Source organism: Aspergillus udagawae, assembly GCF_001078395.1.
Source record: "Aspergillus udagawae IFM 46973 DNA, scaffold_6, whole genome shotgun sequence".
Lineage (NCBI taxonomy): Eukaryota > Fungi > Ascomycota > Eurotiomycetes > Eurotiales > Aspergillaceae > Aspergillus > Aspergillus udagawae.
This window is the reverse complement of record NW_025091269.1, coordinates 825,283-844,885: the sequence shown is the minus strand read 5'-3', so window position 1 is coordinate 844,885 and position 19,603 is coordinate 825,283. Positions and strand designations below refer to the sequence as shown.

The window sequence follows — 19,603 nt, the reverse complement described above, 5'->3', positions numbered from 1 at the left end:
GGTCTGACACCCATCAGCAGCTATTCGCGATGGACTCCCCTATTCTGTCCAGCCCTACGAAAATCCTCCACCCACTCTCGCCTGAGCGGATGAATCAACAACAGATCATTCTTAGCTCTCCATCACGGCAATCGGATATTCTGGATATACAGCAACGAAAGAAGACAAGGGGGATGTCCGACGTTCAGGCAAGAGTAGCGTACTTGAACAATCTGTCTCGTGGAAACAGCCCGGCAAATACACCACAGCCATCAACATCATCAGGTACTTCGGCCGCGCTTCAGAGAGCACTACTCGGTCGCGAAGAGGCAGAATCTGCTCTAGCTAGTGTCTCCGCTCAGCTTTCCGAGGCACAATCACGCGAACGTCGCATAAGCGAGCGACTCGAATCATTGCTAGAAGAACTTCAAGTAGCCAAAGAACGACAGGCGCATGAACGATCAGTCTTTGAAAAAGAGATTAGGAAGGCAAGAAAAGAGGCTTTTCGCGCGGGATCCGCTTTGGTAAAATTGCAGGAGGAACTGAAACACGCAAGGTCGGAAACCAAGGGATTGAAAGAGGAAGTTCTCTGCGAGCGAGCGGCGAAGGAACAAGCGAAGCAAGAGGCATTTGAGCGAGCATACGCACTTGCTGGCTTGACTGAAGAGCTGGAAGTTCTCAAAGGACGCTTGCGCAATGTTGAAGCCAATCGTCGCTCAGATAGCCTTCAGGCCCAAGCAAAAGAAATGGGTAACGAAAATATCGGAAGACTGTCGCTGGCAGAAGGAGATCTCGCGTTTATGCTCACCCCGGCACCTCGCAGGCCAAAACGGCCTGCTGAGGAATCGACGCACTCACCGCTTGTGGAATCTACAGATCAGACCACGGCGCAAGACACTCCTCCAAAGAGACTCAGACTTTCAGATGTGACACCTCGGCAAGGTGATCAAAATACACTATCCACAAACACTCAGCAAGGGATAATCGATGACCTCGAAGAAACGCTCAAGCATGAGAGAAAAATGAGACTCGATGCCGAGGACATGATTGAGTTTCTGAGAATGGAATGCGAATTCAAACGATGCTCCTGCAGGCTTGCAGAAGAAAAGGAACAGACCAATCAAGCCCATGCTCCAACCTGCGAAGATGCCGTAGCCCAAGACAAGGTTCAAAACATCATCGAAGAAGACCGCCATGACATTCATGGCCCTAAAGCCCAGCATCATTCACACTTTGCCAACCCGTTCCAGGGGCCTAGACCTACGGAGCAGGCAAGGCCTCAAGAAGAACCAGAGGAACTCTTGATAACTTTCTCGCCTGTGACGGGAACTTTCAAATCAGTTCCGTCTCCAGTTCGATCGCCTCCTAAGCAACCCCAAGGCACATCTTTAAGCGGGCTCGAATCGTCGATCTCTCGCGAAAACCTGTCCGCGCAGCAGTTGCTTGTTAGTCCTTTCGAAGAAAGGCATGTTAATCGGCACGAGACGTCCTTTGAGCCCATGGTGCAAGTTAAAGAAGACTCAGTCCAACCTTTCGCTCCTGGTCTCCAACCATCCCCAGCTCGTATCCGAGTACCTTGGGATTCCCCTTCACCACCGTACAGCATTGAAAATAATCGCAATGCACCTACAGAATCAGATGGTGCGCTCGCTCCTCATTCTGTTCCCCTACCTGGAACGTCCATCGATAGAGAACAAGCTCTAGCGCAAATTCGAGCACGAAGAGGGAAGACTAATACAATGAAAAGATCCGCCAGTGCCAATGAGGCTACCCTTCGCTCCGGAGGAGGGGGTGTCACACCGGGTCGGGGTGCGCAAAGAATCCCTGGCGTTCAGAACTCGGCAGTGAGGACTGACGGGGATAAAGCTGTCCGACGAGATCTAAGCGCTCCGATCAGGATGTTCCGCCGGTAAACCTCTCCCCTCCGTGACGTGAACAGACTATATTGGTATCTGAAGCACATCATAGTTGAGCTGTTGTCGATTGTTGACCGATCTTCGTTTGATACCCTGATGTCTAAATGAGATGGCGTTTGATTTTGAGTTTTCTCGGGCTAATTAAATGGAGCTTTCTTGCCTTTGGGGGTTACTTTTTCTTTTGGATCACTATGGGCTGACCCGAGTTTGGGACTTCTTCTGCTGGTATATAACGACGGCTTACGATACTTGGGGTGCAAAGGAAAATGCTCTTTTTGTTTGCTTATGTTTCAGCGGAGCTCTACTTGCATGTCACCCTCTCATTCATTCTGAGATTTGCATGATCTCCCCATTTTCCTTTGTCAAGCATATTTATGGTACATAGAATCCTGCTTCAGTGGCTATATGATTACCAGCACATAATTTTTACGAACCCGACCAAATACCATGAATGAGTTCCCTCTCCCATCATTTGAAGTTCCGTTGAGGTTAACGTTGTACATATATCAAAAGGCAAATGGATATTTACCATGACGAGGCCAATATTGACAGTCATCAACGGCCTCATCAGACAATCGAAATCCCACAGCATTTAATGCGCGCACTATCAACGTAGGCTTTGCGACCCCACCATGACTGTACCAACTCCTCGACAAAGACACGGTCAGAAGCGCTCCACACATCGAGGCCCATCTCCGTCATATCCTCGGAGGTGATATTTACCGGCTCGTCATCCTCAGGTGAAGATCTGGCGGCAGATGGCAGCAAGGGCCGTCTCGAGTCGTCTCCTTGGGAATCTTCCCTGCCAACGGAAATGGAGGGTTCGGGGTCCGCTTCCTCCTGTTCATCCTCGTACGGGGCGCCGATATCCTCATCCTGTTCCCCGTCTCTGCTATCCTGACGGGCAATCACGTCCGACAACGTAACGAAGAGCTGGGTCGTCAGGCGACGGAAGTAGGCGACCAGTGCGATTTCGGGAGGTTGCGAAGCATCCTCTGCTTGCATCGAATGGCGGCCAAGAGATCCCGAGGACGGCGTCGGCATGGCTTCCATGCTGGCTAGGAGCCGCGTATCTTGCTCAATTTGGCGTTCTTCTTCCACTTCTTCCGTAAGTCCGTCCCGCTTCTCGCCTGCGGATGCCCACCAGATGAAGGATGTGTAGGCTAGACGTGTCCATGACAGGGGCTCGACGACCGGACTAGATGAGTATGTAGACGCAGCATCGGAGTCCTCGTCTTCACCAGATGCAGTGTCATCGTAGGAGATGTGGCGTAAGCCCTTACGAAGCATGGTGTAGCGACGCGCATCGCGCTGTGTGGCTTTCAGGTAGATTGCTTGAGACGAGTTATGCTGCGTGTTTCGGTTAGGCAAGACGGAGATTTTAGGGAAGACTTTTTGGGCTGCGCTCCTGGCATGTGGCGGAGGCAGAGTAACCAGGACGTCGAAGAGATCGCTTTTCATGCTCAGCACACTGTCTGTGCTGCAGGCTATCCAAGCCGCATCGGGCTCAGTCTTGACGGAGACGTTCACGAAGGATGAAAGGTAGGGTATATCGTGGATGCCGATATTGAACAGCGGGCGAGGTCGGGGAGGGAGTGACCCGCCAGGTGGAAGCAGTGGAATAAGGTAATTTGGAAGCGATGCTAACAACGACAAATCATATACTGCGTTTGTTAGCAAAGACCGCTCAAGACATGCGGGTAACAAGGGGGGGCGGATCCATTTACCATAGTTACAGGGTATATGGACAGGCGCCTCGGCCATGAAAAGAATACGCTTGCGTAATAATGCTGCTCTGTACAATGGGAATATCAAAGGACCGAAAGAGTCAAGAAATTCGGGAAGTGACGACGCTGGATGGAAAGGCGTTAGGGCCGGCCTGGACGCTTCCAGTACTATTGCGTCGCTGAATGCGCGATTACGCTGTAAGCTGTCCGGTCGCTCTCTGAACCGGAGGCCGACAGGTGATTCCAGAGGAGAATCACCAGATACGGTCGATGCATCGTTCACACGTATCTCAAAGTTATCCCAGTAGTCCGACAAAGGTTGAGTGTTTGTCATATCCTTGGCATAGGTCCTGCATCAAGCATGTCAGACGGTACTGCGAGCCATGAGAGATCTCACCCACTCTGCCAATTCCTTTAGCCTTGGAGCGTGCCTCCAACTCTTCCCGAGTCTACCAAAACTCAGGGGGACCAGAACCCCCACGGCAAACATCTGCGCATTGCGCTCTGCTTCATCCGCGGGTTGGTTGATGAATGAACTGATACCGGCATACTGTTCATGGACGAAATATCTAGGCAAGGACAATCGATTAGCACACAGAAGGCGATCAATCGGGTCGCCAACGTACACTAGATCCTCAGAGACATTATGAAGACCCGATGGAAGCGATTTGTATTCGACAACTCCTTCTATCTCGACTGGAGACCCGGATACGTCAGCTTCAGTGGCTCCCAATTCTCGATGATAACTGTCACTTACCTCCAGGAATGGTACGTTTCCACGAAATGACGTATCTAGATCATTATTCGTAGTCAGTCGCCGTAGGCCACATATTTGCAAGCTGATGGTAAAGCTCACCCAGCCTTGATATCAAAGCGGATGACGAATAGCGCCGCAAGACCAGGCGGCGAGTCAGGAGTAGGGTTGCGGGGTACATCGAGCCCCAGAGGCTTTCTCCTAAAAGGACCAGGAGCCATGGGAACAATGCGCTTTGATCAAGGAGCTTCCAGGCTCCATGAAGTGATTGAAAGGACTGACAAATTATAGTGGTGATGATGGAGGATAAGCGCGATCCGAGAACAGAGTGGGCTCCCTGTTACGTTGTGGAGAAACCCGAGGCGGCGTTGATGCCTGAGGAACTAAGGCTAACCATGTTGAGTAAGTGGGAGCATCCACCCAGTTGTTTATCTTGGTGGACCTGGTATATCAAGTTAAAGTTCATGAAAAGCTCGCATCTAGGATCATACTGTTTCTTCAGGGATTTTCAAAGTCATGTTGTGATTTTTGGCGGCTGTTTTGAGCATAGGTTGCGATTGAACATGAAGTGAATATACAAAAGCAGACGTTGCCAGAATATCCATCCTTGCTTTCAAGCTGTCACGGCTGTCCAACATTTATCCCACACCGGAAGACAAGGTCAATTTTCTTCGCGCATTGACTCTTTTGCAATTATGAGTAGTCAAGGCTCTTCTCATCCTTATTATCCTTTGGATGCGCATATTAAGCAATATGCTCCCAATGAGACTTCTATCCAACTCCTTCTCGCTACCTCCAGTATCGCAACCTCAGTCATTCTAGGAGGGACTTTGACTTGGGTCAGCTTCTTACGACCAAGTCTGCCAAAGGCAGACCGGTTTGCTATTCTGTGGTTTGTTCTCTGTAAGGTCCCTTCTTCTAAACCATGCATATAAGTGGACAATGGCCTTCTAACCGCTCAAGCAGCTGGGACAATACATTGCATTTTTGAAGGCTACTTCATAATCCACCATGACCACGTGGCTTCTGCGCAGGACTTCCTCGGTCAGTTGTGGAAGGAATATTCGCTATCTGACTCGAGATATATGACTTCGGACACGTTGGTTCTGTGCCTGGAGACGATGACAGTGGTACGTGCCATAAAACCTACTACACAGATGAGGCTCTCTGCTTCAGGACGACTGACCACAGCTAGTAGCTCATCTGGGGCCCTCTGTGCTTCTTCGTAGCATACCTAATCCTCAACCAACATTCACTCCGTCATCCACTGCAGCTGATTGTCTGCATGAGCCATCTGTACGGCGATACATTGTACTATGCCACGAGCTTATACGATCACTTTGCCCATGGACGGTCTTACTGCCGACCTGAAGCGTACTACTTTTGGATCTACTACTTTCTCATGAACTTCATTTGGATTGTTATCCCCTTCTGTAAGTTCCAAGGCCTGGATGTTGGAGCCGATACATACTCATATCTGTCGCAGATTATCTTTCTCAGAGTATCAAGGTGATCTCCAGTGCCTTCAAAGCTTTGCAGCGAATGTCTGCAGATAAAAAGGCTCGATAATTTTCGAGATCGCCCGCCCCCAGCCAACGGTTTCCTGGGAATCATCGTTGCGCAAACGGAACTCCAGATGGAGCATACGACTACATACTGACTTGACTGGAATATGGATTGATGTGAATCAATGCGACCGATGTGCCTGACGAGGTTATTGAGATCAAGCCTGCCAGACCCACTTGGTGACGCGTGGACAGCTACCTCGTTAGAGAATTTTGAAGTAGCAAGTTATAATTGTATGTGAGGCACATGTATTATGCTGTCATGATCTGATTACGGCCAATTACTCTAGATAATAATACAGAAATTAAAGTCTATGGATGAATATGTTGCCATGAATTGTTCAAACCATCGGTTGGGCTCCGACTTAGGTGTGGATATACAAATCGTGGCAGTATATACACATGAATGACAGTAATGCCAGAAACAAGTGAAACAAATGGAACTCAACGATTCCTTCATATCTACCTAACGAGTCCAGCTAATTGGACTGCAAGACTAAAAGAGAGCTGCTACGGACTAGACAAGATGACGATTTAGTTTATCTACTCCGTTCCACTTCACCTCGATACGGTTGGTTAGAAAGTTAGCGCTGACCCTGCACGTTTCCCGGGCAGCATGAATAGGTACCTTACTGACTTTAGAACCTTACTTAGGGAGATATGCCACACGCTGAAAGCTCTGGATCGGTCGAATTCCAGAGGAGATGGTCATTTCTTGGACTCGTTCAACATCGCTGTCATCCAGGGTCAGTCGAGCTTTCATAATATATCCACATCAATTGTTCTTGTGAGTAGAGAGGTACTCCTAGCAAAATATCATTCCCCAGCTGACCATCGTCACTTGGACCCAGCCAGCAGCGGACCACAGCCATACCTAGCTAACAAGTCTCCTCCTACAGTTGTCTGCTGCCCCCATCATTTGACCGCCTGTTTACTGTGGTCTTTATTCAAAACTCTTTATTTATTCTTCACATCTCTGTTTGTTCTGTGTGATCAAATTTCCGCAACTAGTTGAGATCCCAATCCTGTAATGCTTTTGTACAAGCCGTGAGTGAGTGAGCCTTTTCCCCCTCCTCCCGTGATAAACAAACAAGCGGCCCGCGTGACGTCGTTGGGGTCGCTTCTGGCTCAGACAATACGGAAAAATCAAAACATTCTTTTCGCCCCAGATTTCGACATCGAATCGTCTCATTAAGCTTCCAGAACTTCGTGGCAGCAATTTTATGTCTCGGATAGCTGCTTCTATCTGCAGAAATATGCTAATCATCAGCATTCACCATAGCAGATATCGATGCCGTCGACGCCCGCCACTCCGCATCGCCCCTCCAACCGTGGGGGAAGTGCCAAATCTTCCCCAACCAAATCTAAACCTCTAGATATTGGAGTGCCCCTGGGAGTATATGACACCAATTCTGTCCGGGAGAAGGTCCGTAAGTGGCAGCAGCAGGGAGGCGGGGTCATCACTGCCACCGATGTTGTTTACTACGAGGACGACGATGAAAATTCGACGAGCGAAGCGAAATCCAAGCCCGTTAAGGGTGCTACGAGGAAGCGCAGCAACAGCACTCCCAGAAAACGCCTGATCAGCGATGAGCATTGGAAGCTGAACCGGTCTTCCACTCAAAACCCAACGCCGAAACTACCGCCCCCGAAGCGTATTTCCCAGTATACAGTCAACGATCCGTTACCATCTCCTAGACTAGGGCGAAAGGAAGGTCGGAAAGATGGAGAAGAGCGATCGGCGCCGTCCTCACGCAGCCGCGACAGGGACAGAGCTGGAGGCGCATCTGACTCGACTATCAAGGAGCGTAGGAAATCTCGAGCCTCTCGAGATGTGGATTCGGCGACCGAGAGCAAGACTGAGGACGACGTGCAACTGAAGGGGTCTTCGAAGTCTACGTCGCGGCCAGGGACGGCAAATCGCTCTCAGTGTGGAGACGCTTTGGAGCCGCTGGAAGGTTCTAAGAAAAAGGGAGAAGTGACTGAGGACGATGCGGATTGGGCAGCAAGTGAAGCAGATTTCTCGGAACTCTCCAGAAGGCGGGCACGAGGCCCTGGCCCTAAGACTCCGCCGAAGTCTCGCGCGCCACTCAAACCCCCTAAGGGAGGTATATTCGTGCATATGCTGGATGAGTCGCGGAAAATTTTCGCGCGACCGGAGCCTCCCAAGCCGGCTCCTACTAGGGGCTCCAAAATTGAGGCCTGGCTCTCCAGTACTTCTGATCCGTTCCTGGAAGACATGGATCCTGATGTGGAAGTTCCTGCACCCTTGAACACTAGGATGAACCGAGCGAAACCATCGCATAAACGGCAAGACAAACACGACCGCGACGCAGATTCTGAACCGTCTCCTGAGAGCGAGAGTCGGAGGAGTACATCCAAACGACATGGGCGAAGTAGAGAAGGCTCAGTCGCCAGTGAGAGTAAGAAATCTGAGGAGAGGAAAGCTTCCTCGAAACAGTTGAGACATGACTCTTCTCCTATCCACAGGAAGAAGTCCAGCGAACACAGGTATAGCAGGTCATCATCAGGTGCAAAGGAGGCTACCACCCGCGATGAAGATCTGAAGGCAGATGATCATGACACAGATACTCAGCCTTTCTCCGACGGTTCGGAGGTATCTGGGAATAACGCTCCTGTTCCTCTTATCCGCAAACGACCCATTCCCAGCACAGGCCTCCATCGACTTTCAACTATTGCCTCGATTGAAACAATGAGTGCAGGCGATGATGGGCAATCACAGGCACTTGCACCTAGCTCTCTTCAAGGCAAGTCCGCACCAACACCGCCACAGAACAAAGATGATGCGGAGGAGAGAGATCAGTTTGACCCAAATTCGCTTCCAGCTGTCTCTTCTCAGTTGAAGAGGCGACTCACCACACATGATGATCTCATGTCTGTACTTTCAGTTCCAAATACGCGCAGTAGAAGCTTACGCTCTGCTCGTAGCCTAAGGACGAACAAGAGCCGCGCAACTAATGCTACCGTCGCTGACCTGCTGAAGGAGTTAGCGGCTGACGAAGTAAAATACATGCGCGAGCTCAAGACTCTCGTCGGCGGCGTAATACCCGTGCTGTTGACTTGCGTCCTCTCAAAGTCAGACTCGGCTATTGCTGCTGGTCTCTTTCGACCATCAACGGATCCGAAAGACGAGCTGAACTTTACTAAGCCGATAGTCGATATGGGTGTGGCCATCGAGCGTTTGAAGACGCTGCATAAGCGAATTCCGCAAGATAACTCGGATTCCTTGCTAACCTGGGCCCAAGGAGCTCAGCGAGTCTACCGCGAATACCTTCGGGCCTGGCGATTAGGCTTCAGAGACGTTATCGTTAACTTGGCCCCTCTCGAAGAGGGCGAGGTCGCCCAAAATGCTGATACGAAGAGCTTGGATGAGGGAATGGCTCGAGACGAAAATGGTGACGTGGTCAACAGTGAAGGTGAGAAGGTGGATGTAGCTTATCTGCTCAAACGACCGCTGGTGCGACTGAAGTACCTTGCGAAGACCTTCAAGGGCATCAACATGCTCGCTCCGTCTGCAAAAGCCGAAGAGATAACCTCGGTCTATCAGAATCTGGTCATGGAAGCTCGTCGCCGCGCAAGAGAGGAACGGGCAAGACTTGAAGACGAATCCGCTGCCAGTATCGACTCAACTCGTGCGCGTGATCCTGCGACCCTAGGGGCCCTTGCTGATGTGACCGTCGACAAGACTCGACGCGTCCGCGCCCGTGACTTCTTCAATCTGTCTCTGTATCATTCTACAGGCCAGGTCGTAGACTGTCGGGCGGAGCTACTTTTAAGAGACAATGGCCCAGATAACGGGGCGGGCGGGGATCTGCTAATTTGTGAAATTGACCACGCGGATCGTTGGCTGCTGTTCCCTCCAATGGACCTGACGTGCGTTTCTGCGCGTAATGGAGACCTTAAGGGGGAGATTGTGGTCATGTTGCGTAGCCCTCCGGGGCAGACGAGAGCGTGGCAGGAGTTGTTATCGCTACGGATCGATGAGGAGGATATCGCATTTGAATGGGTTCAATTATTGGGAATGAACCCATCACCACCAGCCCTCTGTCGGACCCAGAGCTTCATTGAGAGAGCAAAGCAACGACAAAGAGCGCAAACGGCTCCTTCAAGCGATGTACCGCCGGCTCAAAAAGCGCCACCTAGTCCTACAAGTGTGGATATACCTATTGGAGAAAGGCCCACATCGCGAACCGCTCGGCGGTCTTCAACCCCTAAGGAGTCCTTGTCGGAACCCAGCACTGTTTGTGGGACCAGTTCAGCTATTGAGTCATCTGGCTACTCTGCAATTACTCGCGAGTCGGATTATGCTTCAACACCACAATCTACACCATCAATACTCCACGCTCGTGACCCGCGCAGGACTCCCCTAATTGATGAAAGAGCGTCAGCAGGCCTGAAACGATCGAAGGCTAAGCGAGTCCACCGACCTGGAGAAAGCTCCCCGTCAAGCCCGCAGAAAGATGCGCTGTCAGACAAAGAGCAGGCGTCAGCGACTCCAGGTCGGGATCGTCACGAAGATCAGAAGCCTGTTCACTCACCAGTCGTTGTTCGCGAAAAGAAGCCATATATGGAGCAGCAATCTCCAAAAACTCCCATAAGAGACACGATTGACCAGGTATCTCCGCGAGTATCGTCTGTGCCCTCAATGGACCTGCCCAGCATACCCAAGATCAGAAAGGGCAGTAGTCAAAGTTACATAACTGAGTCGTTGGCATCGGTATCAGACGACGAGGAGTACGCTCCTGTGGACTCGTATAGTCTGCCAGGAAGCCCCTCGAAAAGCAAGGGTCATTCTCGATCGAACTCCGACTCGAGTCAAACGAACGACGAGCAGCCTCCGCCACCTCCTCCACACAGTCGTTCACCGAGCTCCACCGGGTCGAGTCTACCGAACACTCCTGTTCTCAGTCCTACCAATGTAAGACAGAGAAGGCGCGGATCATCGCCATTGAAACACGAATATGAGCCTTCTACAGCATCAGACACCTACTCCGATTCAGACACATCCACCGTGCGACGCTACGACATGTACTCGGATTCGGATTACACTGTGTCGGACACGTCAGATGGAGACTCTGAGGACGAACTCGCCTCCTCATTACCTCCTGTCGATGCACACAACCTTGCCAAATCGACCCTGGCCGCATCATCTAACAGCTCGCTATCACCCTCGAATTCCGCATCTCAGGGTGGATATAGATCCGTTCCTTCGCAGCCTACAAAATCTTCTACTGCCGTTGCCTCTGTCTTTGCATGGTCCGAAAAAGGGACATGGGAAGCTGTAGCTCCCACTGACTGCAAGATTTTAGTCAGCCCTGGGCTCATCGAGGCGTATGAGATGAACTCCAAGGCCATGTCCGACGTGGATGGTGAAGAGCATAGAATTCAAGGACAACTGCTAGTTGCCCTCGAGCTCACACCACTGGTGCCCATCCGGCGGGGTACAGCCATCGATATTAGCGTTCGTTCGCCTCCGACTGAGAAATCGAAGATCAATTGGAGCAACAATATCATGTTCCGTTCTCGGAATGCAGACGAGTGCGAGGCGCTGTACGGTCTCATAAATCAGGCACGTATCAACAACCCAACCTACATTGCTTTGCAAAACGCACGTGGCCCATTTGCGAACCAGCCCGTTCCTATGGAACGTTCAACGAAGACTGGAAGGTGGTTCGGGTGGCCCCAGCGCAGAAAGAGCTACCGCGCGTCGAATTCGCCTCGATCGCTAGCCGACCACTCTGAGAGCAGTGTTGGGACCATGAGTAGCGCGTTCTCAGCATTGAAGAAATTTGGAACCGGAAGCAAGATGTTCAATCTCTCGCGCTCGTCAATCACTTCCCGGAGTGCAAGGGAGGATAGCCAGCACTCAAGCTCTGCCGGCTCTGGTTCGCATCATTCATCTTCCGGCATCGGCAGAATAGCCGCTGCCATGAAGGGCGCGGATGGAATCGGCCTGTCCAACGCCAAGATTCGGCTGTACGTGCGCGAGACTCAATCGAAGTGGCGTGATATGGGCGCAGCCAGACTCACAATCATGCCCGCTCGCTCCGCACCTCGACGTCCAGGCACATCTAGCAGTAGACGCAGTGATAACAGCGTCGGCGCCGACGAAGGTAGCCCGCCAACCTCTGGATCCATCTCGCCTCGGCAGGCCACCGAACCGGAGAAGCGCATCGTCGTTCGTGGCAAAACACGTGGTGAAGTACTGCTCGATGTTTGCTTGGGTGAAAGCGCTTTCGAGCGTGTCGCAAGGACCGGTATTGCGGTGTCTATCCCAGAGGCTAATGACGGAGCCCTGCCAAAAGAAGGTGGTGTCATAGGCAAATTTTCAAAGATATATATGATTCAGATGAAGAGTGAAGCTGAGGCAGCATACACGTTTGGACTTGTTGGAAAGCTTAGATATTAGGATGTTGATGTTTGAGGGCATCGGATTTCTTCATTTCACCATATCAGAGATCAGATGCTTTGTTATAATACTTTTAAGGCTCTATTCTCTACTTTGTTTTGCTTGAGGATTCTTTTTATTGCGCATACCATACCCCCTTCAGTTTATTTTTCTTTGCTGGATCGCTATTCCATTTGCACGTGTGATACACGAGATGAACCCAGGCAACGATTTCATAGAGATCGTGACTAATGGATATATCAACGTGATATAATTATATTTGTAATCATGTAACCTCGAACCAATGCAAATGCTCTCTATACTTCTCTCTATGCCGCATACTGTATAGCTCTAATCTCCTAATCTACGACCACCGGCGAGGAGGGCCTCTTCCCTTTTGCCTCTGCAGTACTGGACTTTTTGAAAATGAACGAGACTCTGTTATCCTCGTCTTTGAGTAAGGGAAGAAGGACGTCGTCGTCATCAAGCGCAGCCTGCAGATCGCATACTGTTTCATCCGTCGCCACGGACATCAAACCAGGGTCTATATGCACGTAATGGGAGAGCGATTGTTGTATCCGGCTTTGTTTGGCTGGTTCGTCGCCCGCGATGTCGTTTCCTCGTTTGCCCTTGTGGGTTCGGCTTCGGCGACCATCACGCAGATGCGAATGAATCCGCCGCTCTTGTTCTTCCATATTGAGCTGGGAGGCTTTGATGAGTGTGGGAATGTCGGGAAATTCAGAATCCGTGTCCGAGAGGTCGCTGGACGGCGAGTCCTCAGCATCCGTGGCTGGGATGCTGGTGTCGTCGCTCGGTGGACCGGCCATCTGCCCTAGTCCGCCGCAGTCGCAGCCCAGAAGCTCATGCGTCTGACAGCGGCTCGCCTCGTCGAGTCGGAAGAGATCCTTTAGCTCGTCCCTTGAGAACTGGGCCACACTGTTTTTGTGTTCCATGACGCTGTCTGCCAGTCCGATCTTGGTTACCTGGCGTTGCCAGATTTTCTCCTCCAGGCTTCCCTTGAGCAAGACGCGGTAGATCCGGCAGTGTCTCTTTTGACCGTCGCGATGGATCCGCGCCATGGCTTGTACGTCGGTTGCTGGGTTCCAGTCCACGTCAAAGAGGACAAGGCGGCTTGCGCCTATCAAATTCAGTCCGGTGCCTCCTGCTTTTGCGGAGAGGAGAAACGCGAAACAGAGATTTGGGGGTAGACGATTGAAATCTTCTACGAGAGCCTGCCTTTTCTGCGCTGGCGTTGAGCCATCTAGTCTCAGGAACGGCAGAGAGAGCGAGGTGAGCAGGTTTGCAAGCAAATTCAGCGTCGAGGTGTAGTTCGAGACAAGAACGATCTTCTCCGATGTTGATGTGCGTAGGTTATGGAGTAACTGATCGAGTACACGTATTTTTGCGCTGCACGAAGGGGAGAAGTGACGTAGAAGATTCGGAGGCAGGGACGATAGAAGCGCTGTGATGGTCTCGCTGGGTTTGTCGTCCCCAGTCTTAGGTGACAGCAGCGAAGGGCTGTTGCAGAGCTTTTTGAGGATGGTAATGAGCTGCAGGGCGTTTTCTGAATTGCCAATGGCACACTGGAACACTGGAGAGGCGAGCACATTTCTGTAGATATTGGCCTGTGTGGAGGTCGGGTTGCAGAATAAGACGTATTCTGTTTTCGGTGGCAGATATTTCGCCAGGATGTCGGCCGTCCTGCGTAGCATGAACTTGGCAGTGAGCTCTCGCAGTTCTTCATTCCTAGCTTCGCCTTTCTCAATCTCCTTCTTGGTTGCCTCCGGCTGCCTGCTCTTCACGATAGGCCCCTCAAATTCTCTGACAAAGGCCTTGAAGTTCCCTAAAATACCTGGATTTACCAGATCCACTGCCGCAAAGAATTCCTTCAGGTCATTCTGGATTGGCGTGCCAGAAAGAATGATTCTTTTTGTGGCGTTCAGTGACTGGATAGCTTGGCCGCTCTTATTCTGGAGCGTCTTCAGCCTGTGGCCCTCGTCGGCGATAATAATGTCGACTCCAGTACCTCTTGCTAGACCTTCTTGAACGGTTCTAAGCTTCTCGTAACCCACTATCATGACACTATAGGCCCTGCCCTTAGTGAAATCGGTCAAACGCTTCCTTTTATCATCGAAGACGAATACACCGATACGCTCGTTACCCAGCCATTTCCGAAACTCCTTCCTCCAGTTGTTGATCAGAGTCACCGGGCAAACGATGAGAGCTTTCTTGATCACTGGAGGGCTTTCGTGGATCGGATTCTGTTTCAGCAGAGTCCAGAGCAGCGTAATCGTTTGCAAAGTCTTCCCGAGGCCCATGTCATCTGCAAGTATAGCGCCTTCTCCATTGAACGATCGCATACCCATGACGCACTCGTAAAGAAACTGGACGCCCTCGCGTTGGTGCGGCCGCAAGTGTTTGGAGAGAATTGGATCGACAACAACGTCAACAATTTGTTTCCCCTTGGGCACTGAATCTGGTCGCTTCATGACCAGCGCTCCGGGTTGGTTCGGGTCATGGCGTGGAACCGGCTTCCCAACAGGCCCCACGGGAACGACGGTGCTTTCTAGTAGCGGCCTCTTGTATGCATTGGATATAGAACTGGATCTAGATGCCGGATTTGGTAGAGGCAAGCTGCCTGTTTTCCCACCCTGGCTCTTCTGACTTGAAGTTGTCGGAAGCGAGGTACTGCTCCGGCTCCCAAGTAACGGCATGAACGTTTTCTTCAGCGGTGCCGGTGCGGCAGCGAGGCTAGTGGTGTCCTTTCTCTCGAGAAATGGCCTTCCGGCTAGGTACTCCTTCCTAGGTATCTCGGAATCGATCTCAACTTCCTTGCCTCCTATCGACAGTACGATTCCTGCTTCAAGTCGGGATCCATGCATCACCCGTCCCATATCCTTTCCCGATATGTCCTGTAGGTAGAGATACCCATCACGGGTAGAGATGATACCGTCCCCGTCCCACGTCTTGTTCTTCTTCGTGGACGGTTTTCGCCTATCGCAGGTGTCGGGTTAGCTTGATCATCGCTTAAGTAGTGCCCGGATAGTTACCATAGCACGTTGTAGTATCTGTCCCCACAAGGATCATCACCAGTCGTGCTCTCGCTGGATGAGCTACCAGCATTGATGACTTGCTGGAGAGGCTTGCGGCTCGGCGTGTATGATCGGCCTAGCGAATCACCAAGCGTAGTGATTTCTGGGTCCAGACGCTGCTTCTTGGCTGGGGGTTCGCGATGTTCGGGGGCACCGCTTGCCGCGGGTGCATCAGAGACGGGCGGGTTGGGCTGTTTCCTGATTAAGGGAGGTTTGAATGGCTTGAAGACCATAGTGAAATGGTCGCGAAGCTCGTTGCCCAGTTCTCAATCGGCGTGCTGGAGGGTGGATTATGAGGTTTCTCGCGAAGCGCGAGACACGAGACGGAGCGCGTGGTCACGTGTACGCTCTTGTATATCCATATCGGGAGATATTGGACCATCTATCGACTTCGGTCGATGTTCCCCGCTGTACAAGAGAATTCGCTGTAAACTATTGTGTTAGTCGCCTCCTGTATGCGTGGTAGCCTGCTTTGTGTATTTTAAGGTCGTGTGTTGTCCGATGTGTAGGTAACTGGAGGGCAAGATGGGGAATAGTATGGCAGCTCTGAAGCAAGATGCAGTGAATATATATCTTCAGTCACTCCGAACATCCATAGGGGACGGACAACAACAACCGAAAAAATCCATGGATATTAAAGCTCAGTACGACAGTAACCAGCTTGCATTTTAATATTCCTGAGAACTCAAGTTCAAGGAAACCAGATGACTACATGTGGTAAAGAAACATCGCGGCAACCGAACACAGCCAATGACTCGTCGCAGGTTGGATGCTGGTAGTTTTATGCTCTGTCTTATGTATCCATAAATCCAAGCGCATTCTCAACACAAGAGCGCTTGTTGTAGTAGTTGGTTATCACGTATCGTTAACACCGATAAGGTCACCGGATCGAGCCCGGCACTGGTCTGACTTTTTGCACCCTCTGGTGCAGTATCGCAGCTGCCCTAGGCCCCTCTTCTGAGATCCTTTAAACTTCGTGCAATAGTTTCGGCTTCGTCCTGCCGTCGCCAGGGAAAGTGGTGAAATTTGTCTCGGTACGGGTGATAGCAATATCTGCATCCCTCCCAAAGGCAGCTAGCTTTCTTTCGGGCCCCATTAACCGAAATAAATTACTCTGGCAGCGCCAAAGGGCTACTCTTATATGTGAGATTTTATATTCAGTGTCAGGCTTACAGTTCCAATGTTAGTAAACATATCGGTAAAGGCGGGGGGTTGGTATCACGGGGAGGAGGACAACATTGGGTTCAGGGCCAAGGACACTGGGTGCCCGTTCCCTTGGTTGGGTTTCAGGCACACCAGCCCAAGCCAATAGCATTCTGTCTCTTGCCGCTTGCTGCAGTGCTTCGTGTCCACGATGAGGCTAAGACTTCAAGGCTAGGGACAAGTTCTCTTATGTCTTTCTTCCCCCCAGCTTTTGTTTCTTGTCTTCGAGGCCTTTCAGACTTGTTTTGTCGTTCAAAATCTTACCTGGCTAGTTTAACGCGTCGATCGTATTTGACTGATATCGGGAGATATTGAACCGTTTAGGCATACTTCTGAGTTATATCATTCTACCGACTTCTTCGACCTGGCCCACGTCTCAGGGCAAAGCAAGTCAAATACTTGTCCAGAAGCTTGCTCCGAACCTGACTGTCGAATTGAAAGAGTGCGATGCTCATACCCTTGGAAATGAAAATGGGTTTTGACCATCTATTACCTTAGTTGAACCGAAATGGACGAGAGAGAAACTGGAACCGTGAAATGGTTCAATGAGACAAAGGGATTTGGCTTTATAACGCGGGAGAATGGCCAAGATATCTTTGTGCATTTTCAGGCAATCCAGGGACAAGGCTTTAGAACTCTGAGGGAAGGAGAGAAAGTCACCTTTATAGTAGTTCAGGGCCAAAAGGGTTTACAGGCCGATGAGGTGCGGCCCGCAGAGTGATATCTTCAACTGAAGAAGTAAAGGCAATTTTTGGTATTGGTATAAGTAATTTTGTTCTAGTTTCTCGTGGCGGTGTTTGGCAATGATGGTCTGACCCAGGCACGTTATGATCCACGGCCATAGGCGCAGATATGAAAAGGAAACGGAGCGCCTTGTACTCTGAAGCAAGGCTGTGAACTGCTGCCTATCCTGAAGGGCATGACAAGATCACATATATGCTGCTAGAGCACGGAGCTGATGTCAATGTTCAGGGTGGATGTGGATTTTGCTAAATGACTGTACCATGAATATTCCGGATTATTTTTCCCTATCCAGAACTCGTAAAGGCGCGTACATCATGAGTCCTCCAAGTATGCGGCAGCTTAGCCATGGCGGCAGCCGGTGACTAAATAGGTTCGTTTTCCCATATAGCGGTGGTCATCATTGAAATAAGGGCTGATACTGAATTGAATCTGTATCCTATCTCTTTCGTGTAGTGTATGATCCCGTCATCAACATTGAACAGATGTGGTGCCGAAAGTTAATGACGTGGTACGTCTTTACAAGCATGTCTCTTTACAAATTTGGAAATTGACCATGGAAATCTTGACTGAATTGGACGCTAGATTCGAGGACAGAGTCTTGCACTGCCACATATGATTGCTGTCTCATCTATAAGAAAGGGCTTTTATAGTAGTTGGTTATCACGTATCGTTAACACCGATAAGGTTGCCAAATCAAGCCCGGCACTGGTCATTTCAAATTTCCTTTTTTTGCTCTCTACATTTAAGACGCAAAACTTAGCCAGCGACAGGGTGGCGATGTTTTATCCCCTTTCTAACATCTTCCCAAAGAGTGGTGCAGCATACTGCGCTGACTCAAATCGGCCGAGTACTAATGCTGTCGCGCTGTAAACCAAGACCGTAACTACCCGCAGGAGCTGAGTTACTGTATCCTGCTGAGCGAATTAGGCACTAAACTACACAGGTTTAAACAAGTAATGTCTTGACAGATATATTGGATTACTGATATGACCAGAGTCGACAATCATGATCAAACCGAGGACCTGCCCAGGATCGAACCAGCGAGCCAGACTGCAGCGCATGCGCCCAGAACAGATGCTCCAACGAGCCGCTTTTCCCAGGAAGATTCAGCAGCCATGCGTACTGGCACGACATTTCCAGCCTTTGTAGATTGAGTGGATGGAAGTGCATCAGTGTTGTTCTCATGAGGTGGCTCCCTGCGAGATGCAAAGTCCCGGTCACGCTTGCGCCATTTTTCCACCAGTCGAGCAATCTCGACGAGGTCCTCCTTCAGAGAGCCGGGCTCAGTGGCATTCGCATGCTCAACTTCGACATTTTGAACATTACCGAAGAAGTCCACCACTGTTCTCAGGCGCCCCTCCTGCTCTCCGCCGGGAAAGAGGTCCCACCGAACGCCCGGTTGCGAATGAATCTTCGACTCGTCGTACGAGTCGAACAAATCTCCCAGCGTCGCCTTTGAATTGGCACTTGTCACCTGAGTTTCTAGAAATTCCAGCACATAGTATGTCCAACGGTCGATCACCGCAACACCGACATCGTTATCCGCATGATGAGAGTAAGAGGACTGATCCAGCTCACTGGATCCTGTCGCGATAATATTCGGCGAGTAGAAGTGGGTGTACATAGTATTAGCCTGGCAAGTATCAATCATGAATAGCAGCTCATGATAACGCTTCTTCTCCCACATCTGGCCGAACGCATCCGCCAGGTCCCAGGCCCCAATCTCCTCCGAGTCTTGGAACTTTAGGAACTGATCACCTCCGTGTCCGGTCATGTAAACGAGCACATTGCTTCCAGCGTCGGAGCCTAGGCGTTTGCTGCGCGGCACGTCTTCGTCCAGTCGGTCGGTCAAGAGACGGATAAAGTTCTCCACGGTCACCTCGTAGCCTCGGTAGTCTACCTCAATGTTATCTCCGTATAAGTCGACTGCGCGATCGGCATTACTGTAGACCGTCCCTGGAAAAGCGTTTCGAGGATTGCAGGCCATGTCATCGGGAAGCATTAGGATGATTTGCGAATCGGGTATCCCCAACCGCTTGACGGTGCGATATAGCGAGAGTACATTTGCAAGATGGCGGTAGTTGAACCAGAATCGAGACGTGGAAACGAGAACAGCCCAGTTTGAAGTGTGTTCCGTCACTGCCTGTGTCGCGAGAAGAAGGAATAGGAGGGAGAGGACTGGTAGGAGACCAAGAGGACGTGACATGGCGAACA

The 19,603-nt window shown here is 50.7% G+C and overlaps 6 protein-coding genes and 1 non-coding gene across 7 annotated transcripts; 4 read left to right on the top strand and 3 right to left on the bottom strand.

Annotated features, from left to right (window-relative positions):
* Positions 1-29: 29 nt before the first annotated feature.
* On the top strand, positions 30-1,892 carry Aud_008059 (uncharacterized protein; the record flags this gene model as incomplete). The annotated part of the gene is made up of 1 exon (XM_043292943.1): positions 30-1,892. One exon carries the CDS (start codon positions 30-32, stop codon positions 1,890-1,892), a length of 1,863 nt encoding a protein of 620 aa, XP_043148878.1.
* Positions 1,893-2,462: 570 nt separating this feature from the next.
* On the bottom strand, positions 2,463-4,597 carry Aud_008058 (uncharacterized protein; the record flags this gene model as incomplete). The annotated part of the gene is made up of 6 exons (XM_043292942.1): positions 2,463-3,559; positions 3,623-3,972; positions 4,024-4,191; positions 4,249-4,318; positions 4,380-4,414; positions 4,479-4,597. 6 exons carry the CDS (start codon positions 4,595-4,597, stop codon positions 2,463-2,465), a joined length of 1,839 nt encoding a protein of 612 aa, XP_043148877.1.
* A 474-nt stretch (positions 4,598-5,071) lies between these two features.
* Aud_008057 (EXPERA domain-containing protein) lies at positions 5,072-5,945 on the top strand (the record flags this gene model as incomplete). Its single annotated transcript, XM_043292941.1, has 4 exons — positions 5,072-5,279; positions 5,343-5,506; positions 5,575-5,809; positions 5,863-5,945. The coding sequence occupies 4 exons, from the start codon at positions 5,072-5,074 to the stop codon at positions 5,943-5,945; spliced, it is 690 nt and encodes a 229-aa protein (XP_043148876.1).
* A 1,287-nt stretch (positions 5,946-7,232) lies between these two features.
* On the top strand, positions 7,233-12,371 carry Aud_008056 (uncharacterized protein; the record flags this gene model as incomplete). Its single annotated transcript, XM_043292940.1, has 1 exon — positions 7,233-12,371. The coding sequence occupies one exon, from the start codon at positions 7,233-7,235 to the stop codon at positions 12,369-12,371; it is 5,139 nt and encodes a 1,712-aa protein (XP_043148875.1).
* A 338-nt stretch (positions 12,372-12,709) lies between these two features.
* Positions 12,710-15,675, bottom strand: Aud_008055 (DEAD/DEAH box helicase; the record flags this gene model as incomplete). The annotated part of the gene is made up of 2 exons (XM_043292939.1): positions 12,710-15,344; positions 15,401-15,675. 2 exons carry the CDS (start codon positions 15,673-15,675, stop codon positions 12,710-12,712), a joined length of 2,910 nt encoding a protein of 969 aa, XP_043148874.1.
* A 597-nt stretch (positions 15,676-16,272) lies between these two features.
* On the top strand, positions 16,273-16,349 carry Aud_008054. Its single transcript has one exon. It is a non-coding gene; the product is annotated as a tRNA-Val (tRNA).
* Positions 16,350-18,398: 2,049 nt separating this feature from the next.
* On the bottom strand, positions 18,399-19,595 carry Aud_008053 (GPI-anchor transamidase; the record flags this gene model as incomplete). The annotated part of the gene is made up of 1 exon (XM_043292938.1): positions 18,399-19,595. The coding sequence occupies one exon, from the start codon at positions 19,593-19,595 to the stop codon at positions 18,399-18,401; it is 1,197 nt and encodes a 398-aa protein (XP_043148873.1).
* Between the last annotated feature and the right edge of the window lie 8 nt (positions 19,596-19,603).